At 49.8% G+C, this 18845-nt stretch overlaps 10 protein-coding genes across 10 annotated transcripts; 6 read left to right on the forward strand and 4 right to left on the reverse strand.

Annotated features, from left to right (window-relative positions):
• Positions 1 to 193: 193 nt before the first annotated feature.
• On the forward strand, positions 194 to 1933 carry LACBIDRAFT_318911 (uncharacterized protein; the record flags this gene model as incomplete). The annotated part of the gene is made up of 5 exons (XM_001879696.1): positions 194 to 901; positions 962 to 1173; positions 1229 to 1369; positions 1421 to 1545; positions 1602 to 1933. 5 exons carry the CDS (start codon positions 194 to 196, stop codon positions 1931 to 1933), a joined length of 1518 nt encoding a protein of 505 aa, XP_001879731.1.
• A 36-nt stretch (positions 1934 to 1969) lies between these two features.
• LACBIDRAFT_293877 (uncharacterized protein) lies at positions 1970 to 3147 on the reverse strand. Its single transcript, XM_001879955.1, has 6 exons — positions 3125 to 3147; positions 3041 to 3074; positions 2864 to 2985; positions 2664 to 2801; positions 2489 to 2612; positions 1970 to 2429 (listed from the first exon to the last, which is right to left on the reverse strand). Exons 1-6 carry the CDS (start codon positions 3133 to 3135, stop codon positions 2217 to 2219), a joined length of 642 nt encoding a protein of 213 aa, XP_001879990.1. The 5' UTR covers positions 3136 to 3147; the 3' UTR covers positions 1970 to 2216.
• A 178-nt stretch (positions 3148 to 3325) lies between these two features.
• On the forward strand, positions 3326 to 5803 carry LACBIDRAFT_190082 (uncharacterized protein; the record flags this gene model as incomplete). Its single annotated transcript, XM_001879697.1, has 14 exons — positions 3326 to 3484; positions 3539 to 3574; positions 3628 to 3703; positions 3750 to 3778; positions 3831 to 3856; positions 3910 to 3987; positions 4036 to 4150; positions 4206 to 4260; positions 4342 to 4428; positions 4462 to 4622; positions 4679 to 4834; positions 4902 to 5295; positions 5442 to 5508; positions 5560 to 5803. 14 exons carry the CDS (start codon positions 3326 to 3328, stop codon positions 5738 to 5740), a joined length of 1620 nt encoding a protein of 539 aa, XP_001879732.1. The 3' UTR covers positions 5741 to 5803.
• Positions 5804 to 6091: 288 nt separating this feature from the next.
• On the reverse strand, positions 6092 to 7501 carry LACBIDRAFT_318914 (uncharacterized protein; the record flags this gene model as incomplete). Its single annotated transcript, XM_001879956.1, has 6 exons — positions 6092 to 6266; positions 6329 to 6704; positions 6765 to 6951; positions 7010 to 7140; positions 7192 to 7219; positions 7283 to 7501. 6 exons carry the CDS (start codon positions 7499 to 7501, stop codon positions 6092 to 6094), a joined length of 1116 nt encoding a protein of 371 aa, XP_001879991.1.
• A 167-nt stretch (positions 7502 to 7668) lies between these two features.
• Positions 7669 to 8313, forward strand: LACBIDRAFT_318915 (uncharacterized protein; the record flags this gene model as incomplete). Its single annotated transcript, XM_001879698.1, has 2 exons — positions 7669 to 7784; positions 7851 to 8313. The coding sequence occupies 2 exons, from the start codon at positions 7669 to 7671 to the stop codon at positions 8311 to 8313; spliced, it is 579 nt and encodes a 192-aa protein (XP_001879733.1).
• A 103-nt stretch (positions 8314 to 8416) lies between these two features.
• On the forward strand, positions 8417 to 9893 carry LACBIDRAFT_318916 (uncharacterized protein; the record flags this gene model as incomplete). Its single annotated transcript, XM_001879699.1, has 4 exons — positions 8417 to 8790; positions 8852 to 9238; positions 9291 to 9490; positions 9547 to 9893. The coding sequence occupies 4 exons, from the start codon at positions 8417 to 8419 to the stop codon at positions 9891 to 9893; spliced, it is 1308 nt and encodes a 435-aa protein (XP_001879734.1).
• A 764-nt stretch (positions 9894 to 10657) lies between these two features.
• Positions 10658 to 12016, forward strand: LACBIDRAFT_318917 (uncharacterized protein; the record flags this gene model as incomplete). Its single annotated transcript, XM_001879700.1, has 3 exons — positions 10658 to 10858; positions 11118 to 11528; positions 11597 to 12016. 3 exons carry the CDS (start codon positions 10658 to 10660, stop codon positions 12014 to 12016), a joined length of 1032 nt encoding a protein of 343 aa, XP_001879735.1.
• Positions 12017 to 12557: 541 nt separating this feature from the next.
• On the reverse strand, positions 12558 to 12806 carry LACBIDRAFT_318918 (uncharacterized protein; the record flags this gene model as incomplete). Its single annotated transcript, XM_001879957.1, has 1 exon — positions 12558 to 12806. The coding sequence occupies one exon, from the start codon at positions 12804 to 12806 to the stop codon at positions 12558 to 12560; it is 249 nt and encodes an 82-aa protein (XP_001879992.1).
• Positions 12807 to 12882: 76 nt separating this feature from the next.
• Positions 12883 to 16540, forward strand: LACBIDRAFT_326144 (uncharacterized protein; the record flags this gene model as incomplete). Its single annotated transcript, XM_001879701.1, has 5 exons — positions 12883 to 13083; positions 13194 to 15713; positions 16054 to 16095; positions 16406 to 16501; positions 16523 to 16540. The coding sequence occupies 5 exons, from the start codon at positions 12883 to 12885 to the stop codon at positions 16538 to 16540; spliced, it is 2877 nt and encodes a 958-aa protein (XP_001879736.1).
• Positions 16541 to 17133: 593 nt separating this feature from the next.
• On the reverse strand, positions 17134 to 17972 carry LACBIDRAFT_326145 (uncharacterized protein; the record flags this gene model as incomplete). The annotated part of the gene is made up of 3 exons (XM_001879958.1): positions 17134 to 17247; positions 17329 to 17766; positions 17874 to 17972. The coding sequence occupies 3 exons, from the start codon at positions 17970 to 17972 to the stop codon at positions 17134 to 17136; spliced, it is 651 nt and encodes a 216-aa protein (XP_001879993.1).
• Between the last annotated feature and the right edge of the window lie 873 nt (positions 17973 to 18845).

Raw genomic sequence — 18845 nt, forward strand, 5'->3', positions numbered from 1 at the left:
ATAGGTGTGTGCGTGAAGAGATGATAGCTAAAAAAAATGTAGAATCAGAAAAAGACTCGGAAAAACAACTTTGATTTTTGAAGTAAGCGTGACGACAGCAGATCTGGTGTCGTCATTGGAGGACCACAGTGACGTCACGATTCTACTACTTAAATGAAACGCGACACGTTTTACGCACTGACATCTCGTTCTAATGCGACTATCATCTCTCTTCATCGCCATAGGCCTTTCTCTGGCCGTACAAGCCTCCTGGTTTGGCGGAAACAACGAAGGCTCCCCGCCGTATAGTACCTGGTCAACGGCCGAACTCCGACTCTGGCTCGAGGAACACTCTGTCCCAGTACCGAAACACACTACTCCAACCCAAGCAGAGCTCCGCGATCTCGTCGCAGCCCACTGGAACTCCTATTCAGCATGGACGCAAGACCAATACGCCGCGGCGCAGAAAACCTTTGCGGACATCCGCGACTCGACGTTTGAGAAATGGGACGAATCGACGCTTCGTCAGTTTTTGCTCGAGCAAGGCGTCATTGCACCCAAGGGCACCAAGGAGGAATTGGTTCTCCTAGCAAAAGAAAAGTATAAAGCGTACACCGACGCAGCGAGTTCTTTCTCTGCTCGCGCGAGCACGGCTGTGTATGGGGATTCGGCGTATCAGATGACCAAGAGCGCTTCGAGTCTCGTGTCTCAGGCTTCGGCGGCTGTGGCAAACCGGTTTGATGAGAGCAAGGATTATGTCTATTCGTCGTGGGATGAGGCTCAGATGCGGAAGTACCTTGAGAGCAAAGGGCTGTTGAAGACGAAAGCGCAGAAGGAGCACGCGGAGTTGTTGGAGATGATGCATGGTGTGTATGGACGGGCGACGAAGCCGATTTGGAAGGCTTGGAGTGATTCGTATATTGTAGGTTGCGTTTTTCTCGTCTGTATGCTGTTGTTCGCTGATGGGTTGGCTTTTTTACAGCATCACTGGCTCGTATCTCACAATATTATCAAGTCGACTGTGCAGAAGAATCGCGAGTATTATCTTGGGTTGATGGAAAAGTATTATTACGACCAGCTGGACACCGTGTGGTCGACCTGGTCCGATTCTCAGCTGAAACAATGGCTTGTGGAGCATGACGTTATCAAGAGCGATGCGCAGGTCACCAGAGACAAAATGACGAAGTTGATCCAGTTCGTTGATCTCCTTTCATATTTCCATTGGAGGTTCCTAAGTGTGTTTTAACAGGGACAATTACTACTCGGCCAAGGATACATTTTGGCATGCCTGGTCTGATAACCAAGTACGGGACTACCTCGTTGAGAATGGATATATCCGTTCTGACGCTCAGGTCCGGCGCGACGAGTTGTATAAACTTGCGAATGAAAAGTATGTTTGGTCGTCTTATAGTCTTGACCCCGATTAACTTGTTGGTGGTAGGTACAACGACGCCTCTGCTAGGACCGCTGCGTATCTTGCATGGCCCGACGCGCGCCTTCGTGCATATCTAAGGGAGCACGGCATCAGCGAGGAAGTGGTTCCAGGCGACCGTCCTGGGCTTCTTCGTATGTCTTTTTTTTTTTTTCGCTTCACGTGCAGTTTGGTAACTAGAGTGAAACAGAGGAGACTCGCATTCGTTGGGTCCAAACACAGACTCGCGCCGAAGCGCTGCTAGCCAAGATCCAAGAGCTGGTGAATGACAGTGTGTATAAAACTGAAGACGTTCTTTCGCGCGTGTTGAGCGTTCTTAGTGGGGGATGGGTCGAGGTGAGGGATCGCGTGACGAATGGGTATGATGTACACCAGCCAGTGGAGACGGCTGAAAAGGCGTATGAGGAGGCGAAGAAGAGTGGGGAAAGTTATAAGGAGGATGTGAAGGGGAAGGCGAAGGAGGCGAAGGAGACGGTTGATGAGAAGGTTAAGGCTGGGCAGAAAGCTACGAGCGAACTTTGAGGTTGACGCAGGGGGGTTGAATGGCATTGGTACTGTACTTTAGCTACATAGTTGTGTAAGAGTAATACACGTGGGCGTATCGAATTCGAGACGATTTGAACGATGAGGTTCAAAGATATCGTTAGAAGCAGAATGCTCTGATGGGAAAGACAATTGGCGCGTAGCTGAGATCAAGTAAGTAACGACGTTGACACACTATAAATATGCGGGGTGTATACAGAGAAACACGTGTATTCAGTGAAAATCAACATTTGTGTTTGCGAAAGTTCAAAAACCATACCCCTCAATCTACCCGCTTATTCGAAACACTCCCCGTCGCCTTGTTGTACTCCGTCGCCAAGCGGTTGTATTCCTCCGAGTTCTGAGATGCCTGCTTTTTGAGAATGTCAAAGTCCTGAGCCTTCTTTGCCCATTCCTTGTCTTTTTGCTGATATTCTTTGAGTTGTTTTTGCAGTGCGGCTATTTCCTTTGCGGAGTCGGTGGAGGTGTTCGGTTGCTGTGTATGTGATTAGTACAAGAAGGGAAGGATAGGGATGGAGATGGAGATAGACTGACTGCTTTTTTGAGCTTGGCGTATTCTTCTTGGGTATGGATAAGGTTAAGCATGATGTAGAACGTCCGCGTGAGGACGAGGGAGAGGAAAAGACAGAAACCGGTTAGATAAGTGTTGCGTTGTGAGCTTGGATGGTGATAAGCTGGGGTATATGAGAGAATGGGATATGAAACATACTAGAACTTTCGTGCAGCGAGGTTGGTCTCGGCGCTGGTGCCCGTGGCGACTGGACCTTTGCCTGACCTGGCCAAGTCAGACTCGGCTGTGACGCGGAGCATGCGTTGAAGGGCATCTGCGAATAGAATAGCGACGAAACTTTTGCGTTGCAGGATGTCAGAAAGTGTTGTAAGAGGCACACGAGACTAGGTGAGACTGACATGAAGGAGATCTTGAGGCCATATGCGATTTTTGCGATGATGAAGGACTCTGAGAGGAATTTGAACAAGCGCTTGCGGACTGCGTAGGGCAGAGGGGCGACGAGGATGCAGAATGTTATCATCTAATTCAGTGCTGTTGTTAGATCGGAAATAGGGAAAGAATGGCGGACGACGTACCTCTGCTGCGAGGAGCAGAAAGGTGAGAGAGTAGCTATATACAAAGGTCAGCAGTGAATCTACGCAGAAAATGAGAAAACATACTAGATAGTCATGGCGTCGTGGTTCAGAGTAGAAAAGCAAACCTAACACTCCACCGGTTCGCGCAGCTTGATGCTTGGCTTGACGTCATGACACGTCTCGACCCGAACCAAATTCAGCAGCTAAACCGAACCGATCACTGACGCAAGCGCGTTTTGACGCGCCCACATTCTCTCATTTTAACCACAACACAATCTACTGACCATGGCACTGATCCCCGTACACATCAAGCACGCAGGAAAGACGTACGACCTCAACCTCGACCCCGATCTCCCACCAAATGTCTTCAAAGATGCCGTATACAACGCTACAGGCGTTCCTTTAGATCGTATGAAGGTCATGGTTAAGGGTGGCACACTCAAGGTTTGCTCTTCCTCTTTGTTTTTGAAAAATAATGATCATTAATGTATGTTGAAGGAGGACTCTTCTTGGAAAAAGATCGCGCCCAAAGCTGTGAGTGGGCTCCAAAAAGTGTTAGGAGAAGTTGGTCGAAGAGTAAGATCTAGGGACAAACGTTCATGGTTATCGGCGCTGCTGGAGACCTGCCAAAACCACCTGCAAAACCTATTGTTTTTCTCGAAGGTACGACTATCGTTTTCTATATCTACACATCTAACGCGTAAAATAGACATGGACGACTCAGAATTAGCAGAAGCAGTGAGTATATCGTTTCTTCTTCCAGCAATTCGACCTCATCCTTATCGTTTAGTTGGCAAAACCCGTCGGCTTACGCAAGTATGTCCCCTCTATCGCCTATCCAACCTTCATCCAACCCTGACCAACAACAGTCTTGGGAATACATGCTACATGAATGCGACTGTGCAGGCCCTTCGCGCCATCCCTGAGCTTCAAGTCGCTCTCACCGCGTATGTCGCTCTTAATTTGCATCTACTTCATCTTTGACACATCTCTAGTCCCGCCCTACACTCAACTACACCTTTACCCGCCTCCCTGCGCGATTTGTACCACAACATGTCGCGTACAACGGACAGCATCACGCCCATAGGATTCTTACAAGTTCTCAGACAGGTATTTCTTTTCCCTTATGAGATATGCGTTGTTGCTCAAGTATCTATCTGTCAAGGTCAACCCCCAATTCGCTGAAGTTGACCGTAGCGGGAAAGGAGGGATGATGGGTGGTGCAGGGGGTTATGCGCAACAAGGTCCTTCATCTTTCCACCGTCTTCCTCCTTGATATACAAGCTTAGATCTCCACATAGATGCGGAAGAATGTTATCAAGCCATAATCAACACTCTCCGTAACGTCCCAGGGCTCGATGCATCTGGCAGCAGCGTCGCTGCACATGGTGGCACCGCTGCAGCCCAATCTTCGATCGGAGAACGCAAACTGGTGGACCAGTATTTGATGGGCGAGATGCGTCGCGAGCTGACGTGCGACGAGGCCCCAGAGGAACCGGCGTCAGTGAGCACCGAACAGGTGTTGAAAATTGAATGTAATATTATCAATACGACCAACTTTATGCTCACGGGAATTCTGAATGTGCGTTCTCACCTCTTTTCCTTCCCCCTTGGCTTCCTTTGACTATTCGATTACAGTCCCTTGACACCAAAGTCGAAAAAAACTCACCGACATTGGGTAGACAAGCGATATACAGTCAAAAATCACGATTGACGCGCTTGCCTGGCTATCTTACTGTACACATGGTGCGGTTCGCATGGAGAGCTGACATTGGAAAGAAGGCGAAGATCATGGTAAAGTCTTTCTTCTCGTCTTCCTTGCCTGCGCCTGCCTTTGACTGACAAACCTTTCTCTCAAAAGCGTAAAGTGAAATTTCCACTCGAGTTTGACGCGCTCGACCTAGCTACGGACGAGCTTAAAGCAAAATTGCTTCCTGTCAGCCGGAAACTCAAGGAAGTGGAAAAGGAGAGGATGGAGAGGAGGAAGGTCCGGAAGAGGACTAAAACTGTTCCCTCTTCTTCGTCCGCTTCTACTTCAGCTGATGCGGCTGTTGTTGCGGCTGGTAATGCTGCGACGGGCGACGTGGAGATGGCTGACGCTGCTGCTGCTCCTGCATCGACTGAAGTGAAGGGTGGTGATTTGGAGGCGGAGGGCGTGTATCGGGAGAAGGAAGCCAAGGAGCTGGCGGAGCTCGTAGATCCGTCTGTTAAATCTGATGTGGGGTGCAGTGCGACTGGGTTGTATGACCTTGTTGGTACGTCCTTCCATTTATTTCATTTACTTTTGTTCTTTCCATTTGCGATCCGTGTACACTTTTTCTGTCCACAACCTCTGTTTCAATTTTAACATTATTCTCTCTCTGCCAAAGCATGAAAAGCTAACATTTAATTCATCATCCAGCCATCGTAACACACAAAGGCGCAGCCGCCGACGCAGGGCATTACATCGGCTTTGTGAAGAAGAGCGTGTTCCACGCTGCAAAAGGCCAAACGCAAAACACATCATCACCCGATGGAAGTGGCGATGGCAACGGGAATCCCGTGTCCTCGCTCGAGCTGGGCGAGGACGACGAGGATTGGTACAAGTTTGATGATGAGAAGGTGTCGATTTTCCCGAAGGAGAAGTTGGCGACGCTGGATGGGGGTGGGGAGGATTCGTCTGCTTATGTGTTGCTTTATAGGAGTAAATCGTTGGATTGATAGATGTTTGGGTCTTTTGTGAGGTTGCTGTGTGTAGGATTGGAGGATATGGTTTTGGAAGGCATGCATAGAGAGAGGGCGTGATTGAAAATTCAAATACTTGCTTTGATTTTAGGCGAGGTACTTGTGCATGAGTAGTAAGATACTTGGACGGACGATCATTGGTCTATAGGATACTGCAGAAACCAATCTTTGCTGGATATGAAGATACCGTGGTCAGCAATTCATCTACCACTTCGACCTTTTCAGATGTATCAACTAAAATTGGAGTCAAGACGATCCAAAAAGACAGAAATAATGGGATACGGCGGTGACCAACGTGATGATCATCTCAATGTTATTATTCGTTCACTAATTTAGTCGTCCAATGAGTTCCTTGAATTCTGCAGCCGTAAAATTCCAACTCGACAGCAATTCATCCTCACTTCCCTTCGCTTTCCTTTCTGCCTCGAACCATGTCTTGAGGGTTGCCTTTTGTGTACGCGAGAGAGCACCACCACACGTAACAGCATATGTCTGAAGCAACCTGAACCACCAGTTAGTTAAGCGACCCAACATTTTTGAAACACAAGCGACAAAACCACGAACCTTACACCCTTCTCTTCAAAATCTGGGTCGGCCTCCACGTTCTCTCCGTCTTCACCAAAGGGCACTGGGGACGTCACGGCGTTGATGACCGCGTCCAGTATATTGTGCTCACGCAGCGCAGTGAATGTATACTGGCATGTATTGGTCCGACTTGGGTTAGCGAGATGCGCTGCGTGTGAGTTGGGGTGGATCGGTGCAGCCGAGGCGGGTTGGTCGTCAGGTGTTAGAAGGCTTGGGCCGTCAGTAGCGGAAGGCGGGTGGGTTGGGTCGTCTTCAATGAGTTTTGGTAGGTGGAGGAGTAAGTCCGAGGGGGAGGTTGGGATGAGGAGGGAGTGGAAGAGGAATATTGTCTTTCGGCGAACGGAAATTTCGGGATCTAAAGAACATTATTAGTGTCAATGAAATGAGATACGAGTTCTTGCGAAGTCCACTCTACCTTGGAGGGCTTCGCGCAACTTTGCCCACCCATCGACTTCCGGCCTGCCGAGTTCTACGACGGCAGCAGCGTTATGCTTCAGAAGCCCAGAAAGCGCGTATATGACTTTAGAACGGATTTGTAGTGTCGAGGAGGGCGATGGGGTGAGGAAGGAGACGAGGGTGGGGAGGGGTTGGTATTTAAGGTACTAAAAAGAGTCAGTGAACCTATGTATGTCTCGGACATTAAGATAGAGGGGGACGCACTACATCTTGTGCTGCTGGATTGTTTTGGACAGATGTCCCAATGACCCAAAGCACCTGCATTCTAATTTCTAAAGAGGCGTCGGAAGTCAATATGGACTGCAGTGGTTCCCAAAGCCGCAATTTTTCGAGGTCTAGCTTGGGAAATGAGCGCGTTATTTGTATAGTCGAGAATAGAGACGAACTATTGGCATTATCAATCTGTTCAATCAACTTGTGGAAAACAAACAGTCAGTCAAACTCGCTCGAGCAAAAAGAAACAAGGCGGAGACGAACCATCTCAAGGTGGTCCAAAGCATTTATCCGGTCGTCCTCGCTCCGAGTAGCATCAATCGCAACGGCCATATCCTCCTTCATCAACTCTGCATCGGGCTTGCCTAATATCATGTCAATGATCTCCGGGTTTAGATCCTGCCTCTGAACAGGTGGACGATCGCCAGGCGCGCTGTCTAGCGGAGTGGAATTCTCGATTGACCATCGTAAAAGGGAGTCCATTGTCGTGGTTGGGAGATGAAAGGGTAACGTTGAGGAGGATGCATTTTCTCAATCTCAGTGGAATGTCCTCGAAAGCTATCTCGAACACGTGATCACACAGCGGAGGTTTAATGCAAACTTTTTTTTTGGCGTTCTACGTGGTTTGTTTCTCTGCCACCACCACACCAATGGATGTGAGTCTTCTTCCTCTATTTTCTTCATCTGCCGGTGATGATCCAACGACATACCATACTTTACCACATTCCGAATCATTCTTGTGGAATACTTTATCGATTTCAGCCTTGTCTGAGCAACCTCTTCTCTGATCCTGTCCTTCTCAACCGTTGCTAACTTTCAGACTGTTTCTTAGGTATTCTCGCCTCCCTAATCTGTTACACAGTAATTTGGTGAGTTTGGGGATTCTCTTTCATTCAGTGATGAAATCTACTCGATGGGCGGACACGAATTCTCTTGTCCATACCAAAGTCTCCGGTGTACAATGGAGGCGGGCGGAGAGCTTGTTGATATACATCGAAAACCTGATCCCTTTCTTTTTTCGTCATCTTTCGATGCCGCAAAGCAATGCTAACCACTTCCTTCTTAGTTATTTGCCGCTACTTTTGTGCATAATAAATCATGGCCTGTTCAATGCTATCTCTATTTTCATGTTTGCCCCCGCCTGTGAGAACTCGCGACGACCGCAGCGGTTGTCTGTTCTCCACGACCGTTGCTCACCTATGTCGCGAAACCAGTCTGCCGTGTTATGGTTCGGGAGACTTAAAAGTTATCCTGTTGGACGCGTAAAAAACGTCCTTTGGTTGACCAGAGTTTGAAAACAATCTCCTGGTAGTTAGTTAAGATATCGTTTACAAAATTAATATCGATGCAGATAAGATGAAAAATGAGAACCGTGAGCGCGTGAGCACCCCAGTCCTGATGTCTGTTTCGCCCACAGAAGAAGAACTCAAAGACGCGCTCGTCACTCTCAAACATCAAAACCCATCCCTTGGAATCTCCAAGATCTATGCACTTCTCCTCAGAACATATCCCAATTGGACCGTCAGCGAGAAGCGAACACGAAAAATTCTTCAAAATGAGGGCCTGGTCCTTTCCTCGACTTCAATAAAAAGATCAACGATTGTATATCCATCTTCTCGAGTTATCCCCCAGCTGGATGTTACACAATGGACGAACAAGGTGGAGGTCACTTTCTACGATCAACAGAAAGGAAAAGGCCTCATCGCCACCTCTGATATCGAAGAAGGGGAGGTGATATGGAAAGAGGACCCGTTCATCATCGCTCCTGAGTGGTACATTTTTTGTAGTCAGAAATTGCCCTCAAATTTACTCAAATGCCCTCGAGGACAATAGGGATTTATTCGATTTGCAGCTGAAGTCTACGGCATGTGCGTACTGCACTACCCCTCTCGTTGACTCTCCCATCGCCGGCTCCCCCATCCCATGTCCCGCTTCCATTTCTTCTGCATTTTGCCCTGCGAGGTTCTGTAACCGCCTCTGCCTGTCCCGATCGGCTAAAACCCACCCCTTGTTGTGTCCTGCGCAGAACCCTGCTTCTGTACCGCTTATGAAGTGGACGAAGGATAGGCAGTGGATGGCGCTGCATGCGTTGGCGCAGTGTATGAGCAGAATATTGCTTGCCAGTCAAAAGGACGAGGCGACGCTCAGAGCGGATTGGGAGGTCATGCGTGGGCTCGCTGCGCTAGGCATGGAAGAGCGTTTTAATTATAGCTTCAAATCGTGATGCTTGTCTTTTCACTTTCAAGATTCTGTGCTTATCTTTTCCATGTAGAACCGGAAACGCTGAACCGGACAGGTCATCATGGAAAAAGGCGCACCAGCTATGCGTGCAGGCGTTCAAGGAGCCCAAAACGGTGCCGGAGAAGAAGAAACTAGCTCGACTTCTCAAAAAACCACTTCCCGCAGATGTCGAGCGAGAGCTGTTTGAGTATGATCCATGTTTTCTTAGAAACTTGGGGTCTATGAGTCTAAGTACGCCCGTTGGCGTTGTTCAACGATGGTACACAGCCTAATCAAGTTTCATTTAGATCTCGAAGGCCATGGGGGTTTATACACCCTTCATTCGCATCTAAACCACTCATGTAGACCCAATGCATCCGTCCGGCACTTGGATCAGCGCACCGCGCTCTCGCGCATTACCATCGTTGCGAAACGGCCTATCAAAAAGGGCGAGGAGTTGCTCATTTCCTACGTGAACCCCGAGCTAAGGTATGAAACCAGACAGAGTGAGCTTCAAGGATGGGGCTTTGGGTCATGTCGCTGCCAGCGGTGTTTGGAAGAAGAGAAGCAAGCCAAGGAGAAGCCTGAGGTTCCGGTTCCTTCTGGAATGGAGGATCTGGAGAGCGAGCTGAAAGCTGGGCTGGGGGTGATGTGAATTCTTTCACTTGCGTTCGCTCGATTTGCCTATCTTTCCACGTGGTGTTGCGGTTGGGAAAAGCTTATCGCATGGATGTCTAGGTTCACGACTCCCACAAATGTGGAGAAGAGGATTCAATACTTCAATGTCGAATGAAAAGTTCTCTTTCGAACTACAACCCTGTATCATGATAAGCCAGACTTGGTGTTTTATCAGGAAAGCAATTGCTTTTGGTTCTCAGCGCCTTGTCGATACACTCATCTGACCACCCCAGTTCTGGGAAATTGGAGTCGTGAAGCGCTGATTCCTGCTCTTTGAGATCCGCATCTCGGCAGTCGGCGGAGTGCACCGGAGTTCCGACTCCGCGATGACCACATGCTGACCACATGACTGAGTGACGAGTGTGGCGTGGGAGCGATCATGATCCCTCTGCCAGGTCACAGGGTTTTGTGATCACGTCTTGTCGTGACTTTCACGCCCCCTTCCACCTCCTTGCCAATCCCAAGCAAGTCTTCCAGGCTCCCTCCCCGCCATTGCCGTCCTCGACGACCACCAATATTTTCATAGGCGCATCGACCCTATCGTTCTCCGCACCGATCCAATTTTTATTATCGAACCGACGATAATACTTCCCCTTGTTCATAGTGTTCGACCATTCCCCTGGGCAAATTCGAGGGCACTCCCCGCCAGGTTGAACGCAAACATTCCAGTCCTCGTTAAAGAACACAGAATTCATACAGGAAATTCACACAAGTCGACGAGCATCACCAAATTCCATTCAAATGGCTCCCACTACTCCCGCAACTCACGACTCAGCCCTGGCTCAGCCAGCATCCAACGCAGCCCCCCAAGCAACATCGGCGCTCCCCACCGGCATCGCAGGGGAGATATCCGCCTCTGACCTCGCCGCCATCCAGAATCTGGCTCTCGATCAGAACCAAATCATGCACCTTTTGCGATCGTTGCCCGGAGTGTTCAAACAGGTGAGGATATGTTTTCCACCTTCCTCATTCCTCCTTTCCCGTTCCCGTTGCGTTTCTCCATACTTGAAGCGTCGAGAGCGTCGTCGCATTAATTGGTCTACACGTGACTCATTATTGTCGCGACGGCGAGCACGAGCGCGCCTGACACTAGTCACGAGGAGGGCAACCAACCCTACCTCGCATCTGCATGTCACGTCTTCCTCATGCCGTTACCAAGCGCGATCTAACATGAAATGTGTCTACCTCCTACTCCCAACAGATCCCCAGCAACTCCAATCCCAAGGAAGACGCCGCGCAGGCATTGTCCAACCTTTCGCAGACACCCTTCGTCCCACCACACTTTATGCCTCCTCCCGGTAACGGTCTACCAGGCATTAACGACCCCGGCCCGTCGTCTCACCCCCGCGGCCCACCTGGTCTCGGACAGCTGAGCAGTGTAGCAATGCAGGCAGCCCCAGCGTCCGTTCAGCAGCCTCAACAGCAGTCACCACAGCAATCAGGCGCAGACGACCACAAAGACCACGAAAACGCTTCAGGTGGCTCTGTCGACGGCGGCTCACCGGCGGCGCCGACGACCCCAGCTGCTTCTGCGAGCACGGGCGGACGTAGAGGCGCGAGAAGCGCAGCTATGGGTAGCGATGAGTGGAGTCGACAAAGAAAAGATAATCACGTTCGTGTTTCTTCCGTAATGTGAGACATTGGGAACAGCCACTGATCCTTCTTTTTCTAACTATGCAGAAAGAAGTCGAGCGCCGTAGACGAGGGAATATCAATGAAGGCATCAATGAGCTCGGGCGGATCGTGCCCAATGGTTCGGGTGAAAAGGCGAAAGGCGCTATTCTATCTCGCGCGGTTCAATATATCCATCACCTTAAAGAGAACGAGGCGCGGAACATTGAAAAGTGGACGCTGGAGAAGTTGCTTATGGACCAGGCTATGGGCGACTTGCAGGCCCAGCTGGAGGAGGTGAAGAGGATGTGGGATGAGGAGAGGCTTGCTAGGCAACGTTTGGAGAATGAGTTGGCTGCGTTTAGAGGGATGGGTGGTGCGTCCAAGGAGGACGGTGGCGCGGGTACTAAGCGACGGAGCGTTGATAATCCTTCTGGTGCTGGCGAGTCGGAAGGGGATAGGGATGGGAAGCGACAGAAAACGGAGTGAAGGCGTCTTTTTGTGATTCTTTTCTTCTTTCTTTTCAGATTCTCTCTTCGGCTGTGGGTGACTTTAGTCTCTGCTTCCTCTCTTCTCTTGCGTCTCTCCCCTCCCACCTGTATTATATGTACGATTACCGCCCACTCACCCCCCACTTTTTTCTTTTCTTGGACCCTCTCTTCTTTTTATTAACGTCCAGGGCGTTTTACTTCTGCCTTCTATGCATGTAGTACGTTGAACTAGAAAAATGTTACAATAATGTAGGCGGCAGTTCCAATGAAGGGATAGATTCCCTTTGAGTGTGCTGTTGATTGATAGATCGTCCAACACTCAAATTGAATAAACGGCAGGTCATGAGCGCACAACAATCAGTATTGATTTTCAAAACGTAAGATCATTAAAGATGTCGATATCCAATGGGAAGCAATGATAGTATATAGGTAGCAACTGCGCAAGCACGCGGAAAAAGAAAATCAAGAGAGAAAAAATGTAGATGATGTGCTTGGCGTCGCAAGACGGCGCAGTGATGGTGGCTTCGTTTTGGCGTGCATTAGATGGTTATCGACGGAATTTCAGTTACGCGCTCAGAATATTTCAACGCGTAGTCGCAGCGCAGTACTTTTCGACGACTTGCAAAGTTTTCTTCAAGTCTTTTCAGAAAGAAATTTGATAACGCAGTCAATGTTACGAAGTGATGGTGGCGGAGAAAAGTGAAACCCGGCGAAGGGGCTTGAAGGGGAAGGAGATTAGTATCTTTGTCGACCGGATGACAAAGGCGCCAAGTCAGAGTTGCTGACATTGAAAGAATGACGAAGCCCTTAGCCGAGTGGTGAACTACTTTTAGATCGGTGATCGTATGCCAGTCTCCAACGGCCATGTTCTCCTCCTTCGTCTCCTTTCTCCCTTCATTCAATCCACTCACATCAACAGAACAACAGCCACAACCGTTCAAACAGGATTATCAGACGGACGACGACGAACCTGACCCAGACTCTACCCAAAAACCACCGCAACAAGAGCAGCAACAAGGTGATGAGCAGCCGACTCAAAAGTTAAAGGACAAACCTGCGAATGAGGTTAATCCATTTCAATCCAGCTTCTGTTCTCAAAATTCATCTACTACAAACAGACCTTTATCTTTGTTCGACCACCTCCATCAAAGTCGAACCATCCTTTAAATCTGCAGGTACAGCTCGTACCACCAAACGGCCGTCCACCATCGGGTGTCACACCTACGGGGGATTCCTTTGCTGGTGGTGGGGCTACCCCCACGTCCGCATCTACCTCAGGCCGCAAAAGCACCGACGGCGCTTCTCTAGCCCGCACCTCATCCGACCGCTCTGACGCCTCTTTACCCGTTAATTACGGCTCGTCCACCGCCTCTTTCGCTTCCGTCGCTTCCACGTCTACAACTGCTTCTACTCGTCGGACTATCATTCCACTTTATAATCTTCAAGCTCATAATGTAATGACCAACGTTATCGTTGATGCCGGCACTGATGCCAAGATTGCTAAATTCCAAAAACGCGGTATGGAACTCATAGATCTGGCCGTAATAGAACCTGTAGAAGTCTGGGGTGAACGAGATAAGGAGGCGAAGCAAGGTGGTTTGAGAATTAGTGTTGACGAAATGGGCGCCGTTGTCGCTCTGACACCCAACAAAGGGAGTTTGGCGTCCTCTAGGAATACGGCGGGTTTCCTTCAGCCACGAACATCCAGTAGACCTGCCACACCTTCCGCAGCTTCCTCTGCCCTATCTCTTCACTCAGAAACAGTACCCCTCGCACCACAGCCACAAGTCGTCCTTACACCACCTACGTCTCAATCCACTCACTCCACAGATGCCACACCAACTCCGTCATCCCCCACACCCAAGCCCAGTTCGATGAATCCCAGTGGCAGCAAACGCAACATTTTCGGAAAACTCTTCAACAAGCGGAATGGTACGGCCAAGGATCCCCCTTCCAATGGTGCAGACAGGGCTTCTGCGCCAAATTCACCTGCCTTTGCGACCTTTTCCATGACTCCCGTTAAAGAGCCCACGACGAGAGGTAACCCCACGCCTCTGAGACTGATGTCCCCACCAACATCCCCGAACTCCCAGCAAACAACCCCAACACAACGGGCACCACAGACCCCACGTCCGGCGGATGTAGATATAAGTCCAATCTCCCCCACCCCCACAGTAGCGCCGTCAAAAGGCCACGGTCGGAATCTGAGCCTGACCAACGCTATATCGAGTTCTATCAGAAACAACAAAAACCGATTAAGTGCAGTGATGGTTGACGGTATTGTGAGGAGAGGAAGCCGTGATGGATCACCTAATTCCACCATCGGAGGTTTGCGCGGGAACAACCACAGCGCACTAAGTCTAGCCGGGACTGGAAGTCGCGGCAGCGTGGATTCGCTCTCCCAGGCTGCCTCGCATGGGCTTCTCCCCATCCCTCCAGCTATGGGGGCGCAAGAGGCCACAGTAACACCAAGCCCAACGCCCTCTCGCCAACTCCAACTTCGACCCCCTATCTTGGGCATCCAGCCGACTTTTGTGTCATCAGCCACGACGTCCTCGGATTTGGGGTCCCCACTTGTTACGGGGACCGGGGGAACGACGTTCGAGGCGCAACAGCAGGAAAAGGAGAGCAAACAATCGCTGGCGGGGCAGAAAGCCTTGTTATACGTGTGGCTTGTGCGCAAATGGTTGAAGCGCCGGCCCGCAGTGGATGGCGGGGGTATTTTGGGCCTCCATCTGCCTGGGGCGTTGCTTCCTTCTGCTTCTGCCTACGGGAAAGATGGTGCTGCGGCGTTTAGCCAGCAGCAGCAGATGATAGAGGGGTTGGGGCCTGTTGAGGTTAGGTTTGAGTGGAAGAGGGCCAAGGGGGCTTCTGGAAAGTCTGGGAAGAGGGGGAGGAAGAGCCTTCGAAGGGGGATGGCGGTTTCGCAGGGTGGTGCTGGTGATAATGAGAACGAGGAGAAGCCGAGGGAGGTTAGGAAGGAACGAAGTGTTCCGGAAGATTTGGGTCTTGAGGCTGGTGTGGATCCTGAAAGTAGCAGCAGGAAACAACGGCGGGCGACGATGCAAGTGACCGCGGAAGAAAGACTGAAGTTGGAGGAGAAGAAACGATGGAGTCGGAGGTTGAGTGGACAGAGTTTTAGCACGGGGACGACAACTACGTTGAGCGAAGAAGCGAATGGGCCGCCTGCGTCTCCTGTTCCTTCGCGCAATCCGCAACCTCCATCTTCGCCCATGCCTGGTGGGAAGTCGATGGACAGGGTAGTTTCGGGCTCTCCAGCCAGGAAACGGCTTTCATTGAAGAAAGACCTGGACGATTCAGGGGAATACGATGCAGGCGAAGAAAGCGACCCAGAAGATTCGGAGACGCCTTGGATATGCACCCTGAAGATCCGTCGAGTTGGGGGTGATGCGAACCTTTCACGTACCAGCTCGAGTATGAATGGTCATGAGAATGGGGGACACTCGAAAGCTGCTTCCAGCGCTAACGTTGGCACGGGGATCCTCCGCTTGAAAGTGGGCACGCTGTCTCCGACACCGCATCATCCCAAAGTGGTCGCCATGCTTAAAGTCCCGTTTCCACTCCCTGACGTGGAGGTGGAGAGGATGGGGGTGGTGAAGCGCCGTGGGGTGGGTGCGCCTGCTCGGCAGACTTATGCTGGGTTGACGCTTACGGCGGAGGAGATCAAGGATGTGGTGTGTAGTACTGGCCTGTGGTTGGTTGTTCGAGAGGGCTTTGGAGGGGTTGGAAAGGTTAATCGGAAGGGTGATGGGTGGAGGATTAGAGCGTAGGTGGTTGATGCGATGGGGAGAAGGGGGTGAGTTTGATCTAATACTTACGAATTACTATGCCACATCTCCTTTTTTCTTTTCTATCTTTTTGTTTTTGTCCTTGTTTTTAGTTTTCTGTCTGGTTCTTTCGGTTGTCGTCATATTCATACACCACAGCATTATCCCTACACCCATTTGAACCATTCCCGTTCAATTCACGATCTTCATTCTGTACATATATTACCTTGTATCATGTAAACTGTAGGCCCACAAATTTTTACAATGGGCGTGGAGGCTTTTGTTTTTGGTCAGTCACTTAAGTTGGAGGGAGAGCCCAGGCTAATTATAAACGGTGCGTTGCTAATAATAGACTGGTATTGACATGTGTCGCCCACGCCAAACAATCATTTCAAGAAACCAACCTAGGTGAATGGAGAGTCGGGATACTACCATCAGGACTTCCGCATCGCCGCTTCTCATGTTTAACTATTCAACAAGGACACAGAATGAAAACTTGTCTTTCCCTAGCATAACGATGCTAGCGCACCCCCAAGTCCTTCGCTGGCAAGCAAATATTATAAGTGGCATCGACCTAGCTTACACTGACGTGTCTGTAGGATATCACTCAGAAGACGTCGCCTCCTACTGCACGCCATCAATCTGCTGAGAACTACAATTCGGAGGATGAGGCATTTATTGAAGGACCCGATGAGGTGTGTAAACATATCGATCAGTATACATTTCTCGACTAACATTACTGGGAAGATAAAGACCAATGAACATGGTCAAGCATGGCAAATACACCTATCGGGACTTACGCAAGAGATCATTGAAACGTCCTCATTCCAAATCTCTTGCCCGCCTCCCTTCCTCGCAATGAGACCGCAACGTCTTTTGAATTCCCGAGGTGTGAGCTGATTGTGTCTAGAAGGTCACAAGTCCTGGGTGGAAAACTAGACGTCAACGCGATTCATGAAGTCACCTCCACGAAATTGGCTTATCACTGAGGACCCGAGAAAGGCCATATGCCAGGAAGTTGACCTTGAAATGTCCATGATTTATTGGCTCAGCAATTGGATAAAACTGTTATTCTCTGGCTTATATCCGATTGATCGGTTGCGTTTCAATGCACCACTGGGCTGAATCTCATGGCACCCTCCATGGAATGCCAATGACTTGCATCCAAACAGGTTTTCAGATGTTGGCGTCTGGGATCAAGTTCGAATCATGACTCCTGCCGAACTCAAGCAAATGGGTGATTGCACACGTTGACAAACTTACTAGCCGTCTATACTTTCAGATCGCATGATCAAGGAAATTAGCTCGAACAAAGGATCTCACTGGACTATCCCGAACCATGTCCTCGGCGCAGAATGAACACAGGCAAACACAATTCGATCGTGGCAGCGGAGAAAGTACAACATTTAGAACCGAAATCAGACTCCACAGTGCTTGGACTCTACAAACTCTTCGAGTAACACCATTATGGATGTTTTTGACACTTCACACCACAAGCTTCCAAACACTTGCATCATATTACCCACCAGGCGCCAAGTCCTGGCATGAATGTCTTCATCATCTGTGCAAGCTCCAAGTTTCTTTTCAGTGTAGAACTCTCCCACCCAGCCAACCTTTTGGAGGTGACTGCTCCGAAGGTTCCGATCCGTCTGACCTCCTCACAGAGCTTCGCGTCATAATCCTCAGCCAATGCTTTGTCATGCGCAATCCCCGCGTCTTCATGCGAGTCCTCAGCGTGTGGTATGTTCGGGCTGAAACCAGTGATCGCATCCCTGGACTCTGGCACGAAAAGGACGAACCAAACCTCCTGCAAATACTTCATGTAGAAGCGTGGGCCTACTGGAAGACCAACAGTGGTTGCAGAAAAACGGGGTTTGGCGAGCCCAAACTCGCTGATGTCGAGAAGGAGCGTGCATAGTTCGCCTATCATGTAGCCAAAAAATTTGAATGCGTCGAACATCTTTGCAAGGTCGTCGATGGTCGCAGGGAGTGGGTGTGTTTTTAAGGTCCCACCATCACCCTCGGATTCTGAGTCGTCAGACTCGGCGTCTGGCTCCCAGTACTCACCCCAGTGGTAGAGGAGGATGCTTCAGGGACTTTGGTCCAGTCGATGGGGGTGGTGGCGCAAGAGGAGGGTACAAAGCGTAGATCGCTCGGATCACCCATCTTTTGTGAAGACGGACACTAGAGACCTTGAAGGTAGATGAACCTTGTGGGACTGCCTGAGACATCTCAGACTCGGAAAGGAGGCTGTAATCAAAGGCGCACATTTTAGTATGGTCTCATTCTAACACTTAAGTGACTCCATGCCCATTGTAAACTTTTATGCCTACGGTTTACAAGATACACGGTAATCAACGAAATTGGATTTTCGGAACGATAACGAGCAGTGAAGTCTGCCCGAAATTCGTCAGAGAGACTATTCAACACCATACAGAAACGCGAGGGCAGGATTCCCGACCTGAATTCTAGACCCTCAGCGACCACAAAATGGTGGACAATCCCGCGTTGTTAACCTAGATGTTCAGAGGGTTAGATCCAGTTTATCCATATGAGATAGCAATATGCGTGAACTCAAGAAGTAGATGAAGGCTCGAGTGGAGTAGGGAATGTGGAGACAGAGAAGGCGAGCGCCAAACGAATGAAGGTCGAAGCAGAGAGAAAACATACAAAAAGCATATTGTTCATCCATAACGTAACACGTGGCGGCGACTGGTTTGCCTCCAGATACGCTTGGAGGGAAGGGTTAATGTCAGCGCCAGGCGGGGTCCGTAATCCGTCTTTTTCCGCTCTCCATCTACTGTGGGCGGCGATGTGGTTCCGAAGACAATGCCGATACAGAAAATCCTCATGATCTGGTTTTGAGCGGAGATTCGACCTGGCCTGAGGATCTGTTTTCTTGGTGAGACGACTTAGACGTTAGTGATACACATAGTGCGACACAGAAAGAAGACGGGAACGAGAGGAAGCATTGGGGCGAGTGCAGGAGAAAACAGAAATAGGACACTAAGGTCCGTAACGAGAGAAAGAACGTGAGGG

The sequence above is a fragment of the Laccaria bicolor genome, genomic scaffold, assembly GCF_000143565.1.
Source record: "Laccaria bicolor S238N-H82 LACBIscaffold_9 genomic scaffold, whole genome shotgun sequence".
Lineage (NCBI taxonomy): Eukaryota > Fungi > Basidiomycota > Agaricomycetes > Agaricales > Hydnangiaceae > Laccaria > Laccaria bicolor.

What these genes read in the sequence shown, in the direction of transcription:
- LACBIDRAFT_293877 (XM_001879955.1), bottom strand. An exon ending in TTCTGCTCCTCGCAGCAGAG is followed by an intron (nt 2,986 to 3,040) that starts GTACGTCGTCCG and finishes GCACTGAATTAG; the next exon opens with ATGATAACATTCTGCATCCT. An exon ending in GGCCTCAAGATCTCCTTCAT is followed by an intron (nt 2,802 to 2,863) that starts GTCAGTCTCACC and finishes GCAACGCAAAAG; the next exon opens with TTTCGTCGCTATTCTATTCG.